This window comes from Archocentrus centrarchus, chromosome 5 (assembly GCF_007364275.1).
Source record: "Archocentrus centrarchus isolate MPI-CPG fArcCen1 chromosome 5, fArcCen1, whole genome shotgun sequence".
NCBI classification, from domain to species: Eukaryota; Metazoa; Chordata; class Actinopteri; order Cichliformes; family Cichlidae; genus Archocentrus; species Archocentrus centrarchus.
The window spans coordinates 9,986,397-10,006,474 of record NC_044350.1 but is presented as its reverse complement, the minus strand read 5'-3'; the positions used below and the strand labels follow the sequence as shown (position 1 = coordinate 10,006,474).

The 20,078-nt window shown below is 42.5% G+C and overlaps 1 protein-coding gene across 3 annotated transcripts in view; it reads left to right on the top strand.

Moving 5' to 3' along the window:
* Positions 1-20,078, top strand: part of slc25a26 (solute carrier family 25 member 26) — a 56,448-nt gene that overhangs the window by 18,306 nt on the left and 18,064 nt on the right. For all 3 annotated transcript variants that reach the window (XM_030730417.1, XM_030730419.1, XM_030730418.1), the window contains exon 6: positions 19,036-19,080. In XM_030730417.1, the coding sequence (XP_030586277.1) occupies positions 19,036-19,080 (45 nt within the window). The remainder of the gene's footprint in view (positions 1-19,035; positions 19,081-20,078) is intronic.

Sequence of the window (20,078 nt, the reverse complement as noted above, 5' to 3'; positions counted from 1 at the left end):
ACCAAAAGATTGATTGATTGATTTGATTGAAATCCAAAATGACTAATGACAAAAGAATTTAAAGGCAGCTGAATACTGTGTAGAGACCTCAGCTTGATTTCTCTGTATTATTTCTTTCTTTACTATCAGCCTGCTTGATTTATGGGATTCCCCTGTTGAATCCTGCCCTTGTTTACATTTCTTCCAGGTCAAGCTGACTCTTGTTAGAAAAGTGATGACCTTCTTAAGCTATCTACTTGCCGCTGCATGATTTGCATCACTTTATCACAGATGTCACTCAAGGGAATAATGGTTTTCCCTCCCATTGCCATTATGGATGACAGATGAATGTGATTCTGTTCACAGTGACTGGCTGCACCTGTCATTCCCATCAGCGTACCCTTGTGAATACTATCATATCATATATTTTTTCCTCTTCTGTGTCTCCTAATGCGTCCATACTGGCATGCATCTTGAGTATTGCATCCCCCTCATACATCCAGTCTCTCTGAGGCGCACACTGGCAATGGGACATCTACTGCAAGTCTGACTCAGTCTCAGTAACCTTCCTTAGATCAACATGTGGTCTTATTGATGAGTTCAGCAGTCAGTGGGGCTGAAGGAGTTAGCCGCCATGCTGTCAGACCCCCGCGTGTGCCGTTTGCTGTGTTCGGGCGGGGGACAGCATCGGGCTTTCTGTGCTTGCTTGTTCAGGATGATGCATAGGAAGCCTGTACCACTGAGAGCCATGGATCACACACTTATGTTAAGTACGTTGGTCCCTGTTGATGACAACTCAAAAATCCATCATTCTGGTTACAATTCATCATGCAGGGATACTCTGTATTTCTGCATTTTTTTTTTTTTTTGCATAGAGACTTATTACTGATATCTGCTGCCAAACATTTTCCCAGGAGAAACACACTGTTGCTTTTAGCAGCTATAGTCATTTTTCTGCTGTATGCGTGTCTGTGTGAGTGCAGCAATCATGACCACAGTGGCCTTGTTAGTCTGTGCATCCCTCTGGGTCTTGGGGCTGTGTTTGCTTCCCACAACTTTATGCATGTTTGTCTCAACCCGAGCAGAAAACCTTTAGCGATCTACATGTGTTTTTAATAACACACAGCCCGACAGCCTGGCAAGGGACTGTGTGTGTGTGTGTGTGTGTGTGTGTGTGTGTGTGTGTGTGTGTGTGTGTTTGCAGGTTGGGTGGGGGTCTGGAATGGAGGGAAAAGCGATGGCTATGTTTTGGATGTCATGTGGAAGGAAATAAGTGTCAGGCGTGTGCTTCTGTATGTTGGTGCCATAACACAAGATTGAGAGTGATGCATTATTCCCCTGACAGCCATACTTGTAATGCAGATTAAGTTTGAATTGGATGCCTGTTCCACTTGAGTTTAGCAGGTATTTAAGTGACATAATACCCTAACTGCCTAATTACTGTAACACTCATCTCAGTCAATCAGCACTTTCTGTTACTGTAGTCACTGAAAAGAACCTTTACATGAGTCAACCCATCAATCAGATCTACTCTATATAACAGTAGTGTCTCATTTTCACTTTATCCTGGAGTGAGAGCTGTGGGAGTGGAAGGAGGATAAATCAGTGCTGTGTAAAAGCCAGACATGAGGAAGCACCCCATAATTAGAGGTTAACCTAACTTTTTTTTTTTTTTTTTCTTTTTCAATAGCAACGCTACTCTTTCACAAAAAAACAGTGATGTAGATCCTTCTTCCTCCCCTTTCCCCATTCCTTTCCAAAGCCAGCCATCTCTCCTTTCTGTGGACTTACAGCAATGTTCAATTCAAAATATAGCTTATCACTCCTTGTCAAATCAGCTGTCTTTTTGAATTGAAATCATGTTACATTCACACAGCAAATTTGCATTTTTTCAATAACATTATTATAGTTGCTGTGGCGTTTGCAGTTTTTATGTTGCATAAGTGCTCTTTCCTTTTCCTCAGCAGTCATTTGAGGCTCTCCAGAAGCCCCACCCCCCACCCACCGCCCCCCCACCCCCAGCCAGCCATATGCCTGCCCCCGTTTCCCTCAGTCACAACCATCATCTTGGTTGCAGCAGTGCTTACGACCCTAAAGCATCTGGAACAAGCTGCCTGAAAGTCGAGGGTCATGCAGTGATGTCACAGCTTAATGTCCAAAGGGGAAAAAAAAAAAAAAAAAGAAATAAAATGTGACCTGCAGCTCAAGCGTTTACCTCACTCAACCCCGGCATAGGTTAGAAGTTCAAATCAATTCATTATTCAACAGTCATTGCACGCTAAAGCTGCTCATTATGTGAACAACTGTTTAATATACACTGCTCAAAAAAATAAAGGGAACACTCAAATAACACATCCTAGATCGGAATGAATGAAATATTCTCATTGAATACTTTGTTCTGTACAAAGTTGAACGTGCTGACAACAAAATCACATAAAAATTATTAATGGAAATCAAATTTATTAACCAATGGAGGCCTGGATTTGGAGTCACACACAAAATTAAAGTGGAAAAACACACTACAGGCTGATCCAACTTTGATGTAATGTTCTTAAAACAAGTCAAAATTAGGCTCAGTATTGTGTGTGGCCTCCATGTGCCTGTATGACCTCCCTCCAATGCCTGGGCATGCTCCTGATGAGGTGGCGGATGGTCTCCTGAGGGATCTCCTCCCAGACCTGGACCAAAGCATCCGCCAACATGATGTTCCAGATGTGCTCAGTCGGATTCAATTCTGGGGAACGGGCAGGCCAGTCCGTAGCTTCAATGCCTTCATCTTGCAGGAACTGCTGACACACTCCAGCCACATGAGGTCTAGCATTGTCCTGCATTAGGAGGAACCCAGGGCCAACCGCACCAGCATATGGTCTCACAAGGGGTCTGAGGATCTCATCTCGGTACCTAATGGCAGTCATGCTACTTCTGGCGAGCTGTGCAGCCCTCCAAAGAAATGCCACCCCACACCATTACTGACCCACTGCCAAACCGGTCATGCTAAAGGATGTTGCAGGCAGCAGATCGTTCTTCACGGCGTCTCCAGACTTTGTCACGTCTGTCACATGTGCTCAGTGTGAACCTGCTTTCATCTGTGAAGAGCACAGGGCACCAGTGGCGTATTTGCCAATCCTGGCGTTCTCTGGCAAATGCCAAGCGTCCTGCACGGTGTTGGGCTGTGAGCACAACCCCCATCTGTGGACGTCGGGCCCTCATACCATCCTCATGGAGTCGGTTTCTAACCGTTTGTGGAGACACATGCACATTTGTGACCTGCTGGAGGTCATTTTGCAGGGCTCTGGCAGTGCTCCTCCTGTTCCTCCTTGCACAAAGGTGGAGGTAGCAGTCCTGCTGCTGGGTTGTTGCCCTCCTACGGCCTCCTCCACGTCTCCTGGTGTACTGGCCTGTCTCCTGGTACTGCCTCCAGCCTCTGGAGACTACGCTGACAGACACAGCAAACCTTCTTGCCACAGCTCACATTGATGTGCCATCCTGGATGAGCTGCACTACCTGAGCCACTTGTGTGGGTTGTAGAGTCCGTCTCATGCTACCACGAGTGTGAAAGCACCACCAACATTCAAAAGTGACCAAAACATCAGCCAGAAAGCATAGGTACTGAGAAGTGGTCTGTGGTCCCCACCTGCAGAACCACTCCTTTATTGAGTGTGTCTTGCCAATTGCCAATAATTTCCACCTGTTGTCTATTCCATTTGCACAACAGCATGTGAAATTGATTGTCAATCAGTGTTTGATTTCACAGAAGTTTGATTTACTTGGAGTTATATTGTGTTGTTTAAGTGTTCCCTTTATTTTTTTGAGCAGTGTAGGTTCTTAAAACAGGACAAAAATAATTTATCACAACTATGGATGTACTGATTTAGGTGGTTCCCAGAGGATAGCCCTGCTTACATTTTCCGTCAAATCTCAACTTGAAATTCATAACCTAGCAAATTTTGAATGGGTTGCTATGAAATTAACAGGTCACGTATGTGATTGGGAGAAAATCTTGCACAGACATTAATGGTTTCCAGAGTTATCCTTAAGTGATTTCTTGACCTGCAGGTTGATATTGAGTAAACTGTCTCAGCAGTTTGTTACAAACATTCACCACAGGATTAACTTTAGCCATAAAAACTGCAATAACTCTGTCATCAGGTCAAATATTAAAATTTATCTCAGACTTTGCTTTATGACACACTTGATAAGTTAATTAGTTTTTAGGAAGTCCTAGTGAGCTAACATCCATCCACTTTCTTACCACTTATATAATTAGTGTCACAGTGACCTATCCCAGGTATCATAGCGTGAGAGGCAGGGTACTTTAGGGCAATCATTCACACTCACATTTACAAAATTTAGAATCACCAATTAAACTAACTGTGTGAGGAAGCTGGAGTACCTTTAGAGAACCCACGCAGGAAGGCCTCAGCGGTCTGGTGGATTTGAGCCCAGGGCCTTCTTGCTGTGATATGACAGCATTCACGATTGCATTGCTGCGTTGCCTGCAAGCTAACACACAAAACTAAAACAAAAATAATGGTAAACATCCCTCAGGTGACTCGTTCATGGTGAATTCAGTGACATAGAGAGGTATTGAAAGCATCTGCGTACCTAAACTAGACTTAATGTTGTCGTGTCTGATATAAGCTGAATCTTTGACTGTTATCCTAACAATACACGGAAGAATGAGGGCAAGGACAAGAACAAGGGTGGGCAGGAAAACAAGATGCTAACCAACTAAGATTTAAAAAAAAAAAAAAAAAAAACAGCAAAACATACAGAGCTCTTTTATTCTCTGACCACATACTGTGTGGAAACCACCAAATGAGTTTTAGAAAACAAATTTGCAAAGTTTCATACCTTTTATGGAAACACTACCATAGTGAACGTATCGCCTGGACTACACACCAGAGCCCGGTCATCTGAAAATGTCAAACAAGAAGGCAATGGTGGTCTAAATGATGAATTTGAAATTAAAGGACCAAACAGTCTTAATGTCATTCTAGGTTAGCCAGTAACTGAATATGGTATGCTGTGTCTTTATTAATTTTTTGTGAAGTGCTTAAAGATTAAATAATGATATCAGGTGTGTCAGTTGACCTAAGAAATAGGATGTCTTATCCACGAAGGGTGCGTGTTTTTATTTCCACTAATGAGGTTTCTTCTCGGCAATATGTCGTTCTGCTTTTCGTCAAGTTCTTTAACGGATCGATCAGGCCCATACATGGTCTTGTTTTACTCGTGTGTGTGTGTGTGTGTGTGTGTGTGTAGTTTTTTTTTCTTTTTTTTTCTTTCTTCAGACTAGTTGCGTCACTGCCAGTATGCACTTTTCTCACTATGGAGATTCTGTTATTTCCAGCTGTGCTGCTGCTGTGCTTATCTGATTCCCAGCTGATAAGGTGCAGCTTGCACGTGTGTGTGTGTGTGTGTGAGTGAGAAACAAGGAAAGAAACATTTCAGTCGGCCAACTGGTTAGCTGGAGCGACTCTGGTCTGTGTTTTATTGCTGTGGGCACCGCTCCCAGAGAACACAGTGTGTCTCTGCATCTCTGCTGTGTGGGTTTCATAGAGGCATGTGTGAGTGCCATGCTTACTTACTGCTTTACTCGGGTTTTCTCTCTGTCCTTTAAACTGTCACATTATTACTGAACATGGGTAATTGTCTATAATGCTGGGTTCAGACTTCACAATATGAGACTGAAAGTGGTTAGTGTGTCTGATGGAAAATGGCATAGTCGGTGGTTTTTCCTGCATGTCATTAATGCATCATGATTTCAAAATTTTTCTTTTAGATACAATACTTTGTACGTTTAGCCAACTTGTGTGTAAACTTCCATTTAGCCTGTCACTGAAGGAGCTGGACTGACAGGCTGCAGCACCCACGTTATGACCACTGACAGGTGAAGTGGATAACACTGATTATTGCTTCATCATGGCACCTGATAGTGGGTGGGCTATATTAAGGAGCAAGTAAACATTTTGTCCTTTAAAGATGATGCGTTAGAAGCAGGGAAAATGGCCAAATGTAAGGATTTGAGGTGTGTGACAAGGGCCAAATTTTGATGGCTAAACTGCAGCTCTTTGCCCGGTCTGCGGTGGTCAGTATCTATCAAAAGTGATCCAAGGAAGGAACAGTGGTGAACCTGAGGTCATGGGTGGCTAAGACTCACTGCATGTGGGAAGCAAAGGCTGGCCTGTGTGGTTCATTTCAACAGATGAGTTAGTGTAACACAAATTGCTGAAAAAGTTAATGGTGGTTCTGATAGAAGGGTGTCAGAATACACAGTGCATCACAATTTGTTGTGTATGAGGCTGCAGATCAGTCAGGGTGCCCGTGCTGACCCCTGTCACCTGCCAAAAGGACCAACAATGGCCACGTGAGCATCAGATCAGGACCACAGAGCAATGGAAGAAGGTGGCCTGATCTGATGAATCACATTTTCTTTTACATCACGATGATGGCCGGATGCATGTGCGTCGCTTACTTGGGGAACACCTGGAACCAGGATGCACTATGGGAACAAGGCAAGCTGGCGGAGGCAGTGTGATGCTTTGGGCAATTTTCTGCTAGGAAACCCTGGGTCCTGCCATCCATGTGGATGTTACTTTGACAACTACCTAAGCATCACTGCAGACCATGTACACCCTCTCATGGAAACAGCATTTTCTGATGGCTGTGGTCTCTTTCACCAGGATAATGCCCCCTGCCACAAAGCAAAATGTTTCAGGAATGGTTTGAGGAGTACAACAGCGAGTTTGAGGTGTTGACTTGGCCTCCAAATTCCCCAGATCTCAATCCAATTGAGCATCTGTGGGATATGCTGGACAAATAAGTCCAATCCATAAAGGCCCCACATCACAGCTTAGAAGACTTAAAGGATCTGTTGCTAACATCTTGGTGCAGATACCACAGCACACCTTCAGAGGGTTTGTGGAGTAAATGCCATGCAAAATTAGGCAGGTGGTCATAATGTTGGAAAGTTTTCTCTGAAAACTGAGAAAATTTCTGTTCAAAAGAAATTTATCCTGAACATTACGCTGGTAAGAAACTACGAAGCGTCTCAGCGCTTTAGCCTCAGCCAGCCTCCTCGCCTGTGCCTCAGCCCTCAGCACCAACATGTTTTTCTCTCCCTCTGTTCTCCCACGTCTCACTCAGAGCTTCAGACAGGTCCTGAGGTAGCCATACATCTCTGTTCCTGTCAACAGCTAATTGGCCAACCCTCAGGGCATCCTGTATCTCACCACGTCACCATTCAATGGCTAATTTGCCCTTTGCTATTGATGTCATCCATCAGTGGTTGTGGTGGGTCAAACTGTCGTGCTTTTAAGCCAGCGATCGAATAAATATTTCATTTGCTCGATATGTAACAAGTTAAACTCAACATGTTCCAGTGCCATAACTTTTGTAAATATCCTTACATGCCTCTGTTTTTGTTTTGTTTTTTAAACTGAGCCCCCAAGAGTTGTCTCTTAAATTTTTCCTTTACATCACACGTGGATGTCTCTGACTGGACTTCACATCCTTTCTTAAAGGCTGAGTAGCATCAGTTATCCGTTGATAAGACCCTTTGTGTTTTTGCGTGTTCTGCAGTGTCATGTATCCAGTCTGAAGCAACAAGCTGTACAAAGCTCTGCACACAGGTGGGAGGAAGGAAAAAAAACCTCCAGCACAACATAAATATTATTCAGAGTTTCTGGGAAGCATTTTGCTCATGTCCATGGAATTGCTTTCTTGAATCTTTGCCAGCACACTGTTCCCCCACCACCTCCTTAAGGCTTGTCCTTTCCTCTCTCTTTCCCAGCCTCTCTCTTTCTCTCATTTTCTCTCTCTCCAGATTCGAACAAGTCTTAATTTGTCAGGAATATGACTGCCCTGTGCTGCGATTTGGCGGACTGTCGCAGCTTATGGGAAACAAATGCAGCTGCAATTTGATTGGCTCAAGGGTGATGTGCCGGCGCTTCAAACCTCTCCCTATTTTGGCTTGTTTAAACATACGCATACACACATGCACACGCTCGCTGCCCTTGGCATTTAACACTGTCAGGTGGAATTCTTCAGCAAGTGCAGTCACACTCACACTAGTTTTTACAGCACAGAGGGGCGAGAAAGGTTGGGATAAGTGATCGCTTGCTGCTTAAGGCTGAATGCTCTTCATATTTACACCATATAGGCCTCGAAGGGACATGTGCTTTTGCTGCCGGATGCGCGGCAGATGTACGGCCTCCAACCCTCCTAATCTGTGACAAATTTAGGTTTTGTGGAAAGGCGCTGAGAACAAGGGAAGTTATGCTTTGTATGTGTTGTAGGTTTAGGTTGGATAAGCATATGATTTGTGTGAAGTCTGCCTCAGGGGAGTATAAAGACAGGTGTGTATGTATGCACATGCATGCTTCAACTGACAAAGCATATGGGAGTCTGTTTTCTGTAATTGAGAGAGCAGGCCTTGGCTTCTGCTAGCCTGGACTATACAACCACCAAGAGAGAAGTAATCGAGCCTTCTCTTTGGCCTCTCTCTTTCTCTCCCTCGCTCCCAGGCCAAACAGAGGCCCAGAGTGCCAGATCAGGCTCTTTCTATTGATTTCCTTTTTATTTTTTTTCCTATGTGTTTGTTTATTTATTTAACAGGGCCTGAACCTTTCCGCCCCTGGGGTGTCCTTAGGTGCAAACACACACATGCACACAGAGGATCCCTTTGTCTCTCTTATTAGACTGTACACAAACTTCTCTTATGTGCACGTAGGGGTTTTTTTTGTTTTTTTTTTGGCTGCATCACTGCAGGATGTACACTGCAGTAACTACATGTGACGTCACTATAGGTGTATAGTATATGCATGCATGGCCTGTTTTTCTTTCTAACATGCTGTAGATTCTGTGCAGACAAGGACAATAAGTAACAGCCCCCTATAGAAAAAAAGCAGAGAAATTCCAGGTGGAGTTAGCCAGCTCTGTTTTCAAATCATGCCACGACTCAGCTGTTGTTTGGATAGAAATATAAGTACGATTGCATTTAGTGAAGTGTGAAATGTCCATTTTACAAGTTTTACTGTGGGTTTTCATTTGTCAAATTGCAGCCAACTGCCCTATAACATGAATACACATCAATCTCATCTCCTGTATTTAAAAACAGCTCAGCTAAAGTTATTTTAGGGAAGTAATTGCTGCCCTCTGCTCACTGTGTACTCAGAGCTCTCAGGGCATTGCAACATGCATCCATGTCGCATATCAGTCATACTTCATTAGAATAGCACCAACTAGCAACATGCCTGTGGTGTGTTTGTTTTTCCGACGTTCTTGTTCTCGCTGGCATGTGCTTGCTTGTGTTTTTGTTTTTTTAGCGATCAGTTGTTTTTGTATTTTTGTTTTCAGGTACCCTTGCGTGCATATGTCTTCATACAGTTTATACTGTCAGATAGTCCAACAGGTCTGGCTTCTTCCCGCTCAGTGACCTTTTTTTTTTTTTTAAGTGAATGTGGTTGAACCCTTGGCACAGTAACCTATAGAAGCATCCAACACCACCTGCCCGACATGATTAATGACTTTATCAACTTTCAACATATTAAAATATGATCTGTCTGTTTGTTATCAGCGTGTCACCGCAGTCAGTTCATCGTCATAGTTTCGTGACACACGGCAGATGGAATGTGGGTGTGTCTCGATGTTTGTGTGAGAAGCTTATGTGCGCGCTCATATGTCTTTGGAAAGTGAATCCGGCCTGCAGCCCTGTTGCATTAGCAGGCAATAAATGTGGACTTAGGCGGAGCAAAGCCCACAGTCTGGATAGCAAGTGTGTGTGTGTGTGTGTGTGTGTGTGTGTGTGTGTGTGTGTGTGTGTGTGTGTGTGTGTGAGTGTGAGAGAGAGAGAGAGAGAGATAGACACAAAGGGAGGGAGGGAAGGAGAAAGTGGTCCATAGAGGTCCATAGTAGTTCTTCCCTTTGAATAAGATTTCTGCTGATTGCTTCACCATCTGACTCCCATCTGCTTCCTTTTTAAAAACACTTCCTCCTTTCCTCTCCTCCTCTTTACTTCTCCTATTCCTTAATTGGACCATCTAAACTCTAAAGTCAGCTATAGGTCTTATGTGACTCAACGTTTCTTAAAATGACTACTTAAACATTTGGAAAGACCTTGTGTTTATTTTAATTTGTGTGTAAGTTGAATTTGAGGCAGCATACATGGTCTCATTTGAAATGGTACATTTGGTAAATTCCAAATCCACAGATTTAGGAGGTTTTTGCCAAATGGATTTGGAATGGTCGTTTAGTATCAAGTGCTAACTGAGGATCTGCTCGACTTCTCTGCCTCATGAATCATTTGCTCTCTGCTCATTTGCTCCACATCTGGTGGCAAGAATGGAGGAGAACGTTGTGGGGTTTGAAATTGCACCACCGTGTCTTGACTGAGTTAGAATGTGAGTATTTATTATTTGTGTCTGGGATTTCAAAATGTAACTGTAAAAATCTGTGAGGGCGTCCTTTTACTGTCATTGTAATGACGGTAAACAATGTCATCAAGACCACACTGGCTTTTTTTTTTTTTTTTTTTTGAGACTGTGAAATGTGTGTTTTTGGTCAAATTATTAGCAAGGTGGCAGACTGTGTGTGTGTGTGTGTGTGTGTGTGTGTGTGTGTGTGTGTGTGTGTGTGTGTGTGTGTGTGTGTGTGTGTGTGTGTGTGTGTGTGTGTATAATAAAAACTGAAGCTGGGTTTCAACAAGGCTCAACCAAGAGTGAATTATCAGCTCTGGTGGAGTGTGAACAATCAAATTTGCACAACTGGTAATATGCTTTTTGGTATCATAGATAATTAAACCAAGCTGTGCGATCCACTTAGGGAAAGATACACCAGATGTTAATTATCCACTTGCCACAGTTAAACATAAGCTGCGTTAAAATCGATCCATTCCCAGCCTTTATGGATGGAAATGATAGCCTGTGTTCCAGGTCACCACTTTAGTTTGGACTGGAATACCGTAATAAATGTTAAATCAGCGTAAGGTATGCAGGCAATAAATCCTTAGTGGATGTGTTTTTTTTTTTTCTTCTTAAGCAGTATAATATTGTAACAGTCAGACTTTAATCTAGCACGCTAGCACAGTCCCATAAAAATAATTGTTGTATTTTGACTGAGATTTTAGTATGCTATGAAATGGCTTCAATACCAGAGAGAAGTAAACAGCGAGCCTTAGTAAATCACATTTGTGTGATTCATTTAAATATTCTCCATATAAAATTTTGTGCTTGGAAAGGGAAGCTCTTACATATGCATTAAGGCAGCTGCAAAAATACCTGCATCCACGCCTTTTGGTCTCAAAACTGACACTGCCTCTTTAGTAAATACTTTTTTTTTTAAAGAAGGGTTTTGTTAGTAAATCTGGCTCTAAAATTGTATCTCTTAAGCCTAACACTGCTACATTGCTACAGCTGGTGTTCCTAAAAGTGGAGTTGTCAGTTTTAAGAATTTGTATTTTATGTAGAATTAATGAAACCCTGTCAAAATAAATACACTTTAGTTTGGCTCACAGACCCGAGGACATTTGATGCAGAGTACGACCTTCCAAACAGCTGAGATCAGTGTACATCAAATTCATGTACGCTAATCTCTTTGCTTACTGTATTATGCTAAATGTCAGACATACTAAGACCAATTTTTATATTTGAATTTTGGCTTGGAGTAAAGTTGATTTTGGAGTGCCACTCCACAGTAGCCTATTGGAGTGTTTTTAAAGTAGGAAACCGTTTAACATTGAGGGCTGAGGTACTACTTTTGGAAATAATGAATAATGTCTCTCATCTCTTGGTTTGGCCATCTATACATTTGTCTGCTTGTCTCAGTATCCATCTCACTTACTATTTCTCTCCAGCTAAATGCTCATCAGTATGCAGAGGCTGCAGTATGACCTATTAAAAGTCATTTGTCAAATTGCAGCCAACTGGCCTGCCTGCATTCAGGCTCAATGTGAATATATTTTGACATGTGTTTTTCCTGCCCTCCGCTGAGTGCCTAAGGACCTGTGACAGCCCAGAGCCTCTCTGAATACTAATAAAGTTAGCACTAATACAGTTGGCAAGGACACGCACACATACACGCACAAAAACAGGAGCAGTGTCAGCAGAATGACACAGCAGACGCAGTCTCCATATTCGCGTTATATCGTACTTGACAGTCACAGCAAGTGGCACTGTCACTTTTGATCATTTACAAAATACATCAGTGAGAAAACATATAATGCTGCTTTTTATACACACACACACACACACACACACACACACACACACACACACACACACACACACACACACACACACACACACACACAAACACATGCACACGTAAGTGAGAATATGGTTAAGCTCACCAGCGTATTAAAAAAAAAAAAAAAAAGCAAGGCATGCACATGCAGGATAACAGGTCTGAGTGAGGGCCCTGCTTGCTTGTCAGGTATGGAGTCCCTGGAGGATGGTTGGATTACACAGATGTGGAGTACAGATGCTCCTGGAGCATTTATTTTGCCATTGTAGAGCCATAACTTGACAGCCCCCCCCCCCCCCCCCCCCCCCCCCCCAAAAAAAAAAAAAATCCCAAAAAAACCAAAACCAAACTATACAATTGCATGTACAGCTCTAACCTCAGAGGTGATCCATTGTGATTCTTAATATTTGCTTAGTTGTGTAGCAAGATCTAATAATGCATCATAGATAGGGAGTGCTTATAGGTTGACGCAGGGGTGGGCAATTAATTTTCACAAGGGGCCACATGAGAAACCTGAATTGTGTCAGAGGGCCACACCAATGGTACCTTGAACTTAGTTCTGCTCACCTGTCTTCCATTGTAAAATGCACTTAATTACATAATGTGTATCATTCAGTTCATGAATATCTGGAGCTTCTTAATGAGGAGACCTGTTGTATGTTCAAAACTTAACATTTAATCACTGCAGTTCTTACATGACAACTGTCAACATTATAACTGTAAATATTGTAAATAAAACAATTCTGCTCAATTTTTTTCTATTGTAAAATTCACTTAATTGCATATTTTGAATAGCTGGTACTGGTAACTGGGAGAATAAATCTATTCTGTAACTGTTTATATTAGGTTATGTGAAATTGTGGTGTTGAGGTCAAATACAGAAATACAGCAATATAACAAACAATAACTTGCAATGTTTTTGACCTCATTTCACTGCTTCAGTGAGAATAATCCAGTCTGTTCTGGGCTTGAACAAGGGCATTGAAATCTGGCTGAACGTCTGAGGTGGACAGCTGAGAGGTGGTCATCAGTGACAGAGGATCTGTGTTTGGATTTGTTGAACTTCATCACTGAGAATGTCTGTTCACATATGAATGTAGATCCAAAGAGGACTAGAATCCCCTGAGCATGCCTGGAAAGCTCTCCTTTTTGAGGGAGGAGTAAAAGTCCAGCAGTGAGACTGACCTGAGGTGCTCTGCCAGAAGTGTGTCAGACTGCAGGTCAATGAGTTCCATCTGAACATCACTTGGTGCATTATCCACACTGCAGTTGAAGGGAGAAGAAACCATGTGCATTTCACTCTCAAGAGTTTTGAAATCTTGAAATCGCCTTGAAAACTCTGCATGCAGAGTTTCTATTCTGGTTGAGTACTTGTGGAGGTGATCAGCTGATCTTGTGGCTTCCTTTAGTGTTGGCAAGTGGGTCAGAATGTTGTCCTTCACTTGGCTTGAGAGAAGCTGCAACTTTCTCATGAAAGCCTTCACTGCACTGTACATCTCATGCACAAACGCGCCCTTGCACTGCAGTTTGACATTTAGTTCATTCATTAGTGCAGTCACATCCACGGCAAATCCGAGGTCTGCCACCTGAAAGCTCTGGGAAGTCATGTCCTTTCTTCACACAGAAATCCTGAATCTGGTCTCTCAGGTCCCAGACACTTTTCAGTACTTCGCCCAAGCTGAGCCACCTGACGTTGCAGTGATAGCCCATGACACCATGTTCAATCTCATTTTCCTCCAGAAGTGCAACAAATTGTCTGTGATTTAATGCTCTCGCTCTGATGAAATTAACTATTTTAGTTACAGCATCAACAACATGGTTTATTTTTAACACTGTCTTACACAACACTTCCTGATGTATAATACAATGCAAAAATGTCAGTTTCTGCACAGGGTTAATTTCACTTTATCCTGCATTCTCTTTAAAAGTCCAACATTTTTCCCTGTCAGATTTGGACAACCGTCTGTTGTCACACCTGCCAGCTTTTCCCATTTCAGTCCTAATTTGTCCAAACATGCATTTACCTCTGTGAACAAGTCTTTACCAGTGGAGTGGTCTCTGGGCATATCAATGAAACAGAGTCCAATAAGCACTCCTTAACAAAGTCTCCGTTGGAAAGCGCCTTACTTTTTCTGGCGATTTTGTGAGAAATTACATAACTTGTCCTGATGGCTGCATCTCTGGGGGTGTGAAGTTTGGTAAAAAAATCCTTGTTGGGTTTGCAGTTTTGCTAGAAACACAGCAGATTCCCTCGCGCGCAGATTTCTGTATTTATCCTCATGCTTGGTCGCGAAGTGGCGATTCAAATTATAATCTTTAAACACAGCGACTTCTGTACCACAAATTAAGCACACGGCTTTACCTTTAATTTCTGTAAAGAAATATTTGGCAGTCCACATCTTATTGAAAACACGGCATTCGTTATCAACTTTTCTTTTCTTAGTGTGAGCTGACATCTTGAGGGTGACCTGGCTAGCATCACATATCGCTGTTCACCTTCCCTGACAGCTCACATCCGGAAAGAACGTGAACATAACGCTTTTAAGAATAAAAGCATCAGTTGTGTTTCATGCATGACATAGATTTATTTATTTATTTTTTTTAATTATATTGTAATTTATGATTGGCCTTATGCAGGCCGGACAGGTACGCACAAAGGGCCGGATGTGGCCCGCGGGCCGTAGTTTGCCCAGGTTGGAGGGTTAAAAAAAATAATTCAAAATTCAAAATCCACTTTATTGATTTTGAAGAGGAAGCTATAGTTTAGACAACAGGTGTATTAGTGTGCCGTTAAGTTCAGAGTAAGACATGTCCTGGTGAAATATTTCCACAAAGTGAAGCAGATCATGGCAGCCATCAGGACATTTCATTCTAGACTGCACATCAGCTGCCTTGTGAAAAGTCAGGGGATCAGGGAACCGATATAATCGACACTGTGGTTCCATGACCAACTCAACTAACATGACTTTAAAAAAAAAAAACCCAGCTTGGTGTTGCCCTAGTGCTATTTCTTATTTCAGAGCTTTTAAAATATCCGCCTCTGTTTCTTAAGTGTGTGTTCGTGTTTGTAGACCTCAACAACGTGTTAAATGCACTGGGTGTGTTCATCTCCATGGTTATGATCTGGTTGTAGCCCATGTAGCCATAGAAGTCTACTGATTGGCTCAAGCTGCAGTTGAGTGAGCAAGTAAAATGTTGGCAAGCAGAGAAAAACCTCAGTCTTTTTCAATGGACATAAACAAAACTGGTGCTCAGCCTTCAGGAAAGCTTTTTCTCCTACTTTAAAAAAGAGCTACTTAGTTGCGACTTCCTTGTCAAAGGAAACACAAAGAAACAAGATAGAAACATTACTGTTTTATTCGCTCTTAAAGTGAGCGTTATTGATGAGATAATGATGGGATTCTGTTTGCCCGTGGCCTCGTGTTTATTAGGATAATAGCCACCTTCCACACACACACACACACACACACACACACACACACACACACACATACTGGGTTTAGCTTGGCTTCATGGAACTGAATAGCCTGTGGTAGCTGAGGCATTATATGAGGCAGTGGGATGAGACAGAATGAGCACTTAGCACCGTGGGGGAGTGTGGAGTTTATGTAGCTTGGCTGCCTTCATCCTAGTCAGCCGCAGAGCGACCCTGAATGCCTGCATGGCCTTGTGTTAGTCTAGCATGGCATAAATGCGCCCTCAACACTTGTGGTAGACCCCTCTTTGCTCACTGGCAAACACTTTGGTAAAGTGTGCCATCTTGACTTGAGATTTAGCACCTGCAGCCATTTATAACAGCAGTACACAGAACAGTACATTAAGCAGTCATTTGCTCAATATAGAGACTTAACTGTAGGATATTTTCATGAGTGATCAATGGTGATTTTCCTTTTATGCAAGTTTTATTGTCCCTCCTTCACTTATAAAAGCCTGTGAATGTTTTTCCACCAGTATTGCAGAGGGCTCACTGGCCAGAAAATCTCTGTTTAAAAAGTGTTTCCCAGCTTAAGGCACTTACACAGTGATCCAGTGACAGTAGCTTAGGAGCAACAGTGTGTCAGTCAGGTGCTAAGGTGATGTGCATGTCTGTCTCCAAGGTTTAACCACGGCTACAATGAAGACATTTCTCTTTTGGGCTGTTGTGCAAAGTCTTGCTTGTGTTTTTAATGCTTTTCAGCGGTCTGAAAGGAAAGGCAGAAACATGTGTTCAGCCCTCTTTATTGCTTTCATCTTCCCATTCTGTCTCTACCCATCTTCATTTCCCTTAGCTGCAAAATTTATTCCTTCTCTTATCTCCTTCTGACACTACGCCGATATCAGGTTAAAGCATTACACTAGAAGTTTAGAACTTCCTGTTAGCGCTGTAGAAATAACTCCATAGTCATTAGCTCATATATCCTCCAGCCTCTGTTCTTGATTTCATAACTCAGACTAACACACATTCTTCTGGATGTCGCATCGATTCAGGTTCGTACGCGTTTCAAGTGTTTGTGTGTTTGCCTCAGCTCTGCGTTAAAGATAAATTGCTCATCGATTTTAATCAGACCTCATGTGGTTTTCAGATGTTTAATCTTTGCCGGGCAACACACACAAAAACCAACACTCCACTCCAGGCTCAGTGTGCCAGGGGTGTCAGACCGAGCCATAAATCACTGGTGGATCATTCTTTCCAGATCCTCTGCTGAAACCATCTGTCTTTGCACGTGTGTGCGTGCGTGCGTGTGTGTGTGTCTCTCTTTGCACACTGCAGCCAAGGATTGGGTTGATCATTTTTGAAATTTGGAAATATCAGCTGCAGTTTAAGTCAGATTGAAAAAGTTTTTGATAAAGATTGTGACTTAAAGCTTCAGTTTGTAAACAGGATCCAGCGCTACAGAAGAATGATGTTACCCAGTTACTGATGCTGCATCTGCACTGCATGTATCTGTACTTTAAGATTAAGTTACATTAGTGTTACAATCGTGCTATGTCATTGTGTTCACAGGAAGTCCAGTATAAAATATAAATATTAAATATGTCAGGATGTGTTTACTTAGGTTAACTTTCAGTTTACTTTCACTCATATCGGTACAGTGTGTGCTGCCTGCACTGAGCAGCAGTACCCGTTACCCCTACACTCCCCTCCACTCTCCCTCACTCCTTCTTTCTCTCTCTGTCCCTCTCTTTTCCCGACCTGGAATAGCAGAACTCATCAGGGTGGTAATAAAACACAGGTGCACTTTTATAACAGTCCACTTTCTGGCAGCTGGATACCAGACTTACAATATGTCCAAAAAAAAAAAAAAAAAAAGATTTTAGATAATCTCAGAGGAGTGAGAGAATTTGCTTCTGTCTGCCCGGATAGACCAGATGGGTGAAGATTTCTGTCCGTCCACATACCAGGCCCCTTTATCGAGCAACAACCAAATGTTGCACGCACCATTTTCAGGGTTCTGTGCTTTAATGTGTGTGTTAAATACTCACATGTGGAGTAACTGCACTTAACAGCATTACATTCAAAGACCACTTCAGGTCTAGCTGTAGTACCTGTGTGTGTGTGTGTGTGTGTGTGTGTGTGTGTGTGTGTGTGTGTGTGTGTGTGTGTGTGTGTGTGTGTGTGTGTGTGTGTGTGTGTGTGTGTGTGTGTGTGGTAGTTACATTTGTACTCCACTGCTTGTAAAACATTTCTCTCACTAACCTGTCATGCATGTATGGCTTTATTCAGTAGGAGAATCTTTTGAATCTTACTTTGGCTTTTATAATACAATCAGATCTTTTTATTTGTCATACTTGTATTTATTACAGTTTTTCAGAAACTCAGTTTCCTACACACACACACACACACACACATATATATATATATATATATATATATATATATATATATATATATATATATATAATATATCTTTACCCCCCAAAATCAAAAAAAAAAAAGGCTTTAATAAAACTCCGGGCTAGTATGGAGCAGATCTCTTTTAATTTAATCTACTTCGGATTGAGATTGTTTATTTGAGCTCAGTCCATTTGGACTAAGTTCATTAGGTGGTGTAAACACAGTTTGTGCATCGTCTTTGTGCCTTAGCTGACTCAGTTTTTACAAATGTGCTAATGTGGTCTGATGAAACATGATCAGATTGATGAATGAGCCCGTTGTTCATGTGATCAAAGACTGGCGACACAACTCAGTGTCACTTTATTTATTTCTTCCTTTGTTTTGATTTTTTGTTTCCTCTCTTCCTTCCTGTTTTGCTCTGAAATTTATCCAGTGCAGGATGACAGGGTGTGTGTGTGTGTGTGTGTGTGTGTGTATTTCTCTGTTTCTCTGCTTAATACACAAATGGAGAAAGTATGCTCATTCCTATGTCTCCATGCTGCTGTGTGTGAGTGTGTGTATGAGAGAGAGAGAGTGTGTGTGTGGTCTGACTGCGTGTCATTTGCACCTCGCCTTGGCACTGCCATCGATTTCTTTCCACTGTAACTTCCTGCCTGAGCCGATTTAGTATTTCCAGCAGCAACACTCACACTCCAGCCATCCCTTCATCCCTCTATTCCTCTTTCCAACTTTGCTCCGTCCTATACATCCATCCATCCATCCGTCAGGACTGCCAGACCACAGCCCGTCTCATTCATTAATCATCAGCACTGAGAAGGAACAACGGAGCAGTCAGACGAGTTAGAGGAAATAGAGAAAGGTGGCAGGAATAACAAGTGTAAGAGATTAGAGGTTAAAGATGAAACCTGAACCTCTAGAAAATGAAAAACTAATGCTGACATAATGATGATGATTAAAACTCTACCTCCTTTTTTTTTTTTTCCCCTTTTTTTCCCCAGATCCCGTTCTCTCTGGTGCAGTTTCCACTTTGGGAATATTTAAAGGTATGCATCTGTCTTATTTTATTCTCTTTGCATCTTTATAGTTTATCTATTTTATTTGAGTAGCATCATTTGCAGTGATTACTCTGTGTTAAATCCATTGTACAGTTATAATTCTGTGCTTACACTCTGACACATTTACAGCAGGCTCACCCTCTGCATTCCCCTGTATCATTGTGGCAGGCCAAAATGGGACTTTACACCCCAGTTTAATGGCTTGTCACGACTGTCATCAAACCAGCCTTTCGATTTATCACGAGCTCTGAGAATAGCTGTTGCTCTGCTTCTAGCTTTTTTATCTTTTTTATCTTTTTTTTTTTTTTTTGCTTCCTCTCTTTCTTAATGTCTTTTTCTCCCCCACGTCTCTGCTCTCCCCCCGCATTTCATTGTGTGGCCCCAAACACATAAAAAGCGTTTTGTTGGAGTGACATCATGTCTCAAGGGCGCAAGAGGCGGCCAGTCAAACATTCCATCAATGTTGGGAGCTAACGGCCGAGCAAAGGCGAACAATACGCTGCACAGCTGTGTGTGTGTGTGTATTTATGTGTGTCTGTGTGTTTGCGAGAGTTAGATTTTTGTCGTTCACAAGTGTCTCTTTGTCCCTCAGTCAAAGGCCTTCTCTCTCCAGGCCATCTGGACATGTCCGTTGGTGGAGAACTGAACTGCTGGAATCTGGACCTCTCCTCTCCTCTCTTCTTCCTCTCTTCTTCCTCTCTTCTTCCTCTCCTCTCCTCTCCTCTCCTCTCCTCTCCTCTCCTCTCCTCTCCTCTCCTCTCTTCTTCCTCTCTTCTTCCTCTCTTCTTCTCTCCTCTCCTCTCCTCTCCTCTCCTCTCTTCTTCCTCTCTTCTTCCTCTCCTCTCCTCTCTTCTTCCTCTCTTCTTCCTCTCCTCTCCTCTCTTCTTCCTCTCCTCTCTCCTCTCCTCTCTTCTTCCTCTCCTCTCTTCTCTTCTTCCTCTCCTCTCCTCTCCTCTTCTCCTTTCTTCCTCTCCTCTCCTCTCCTC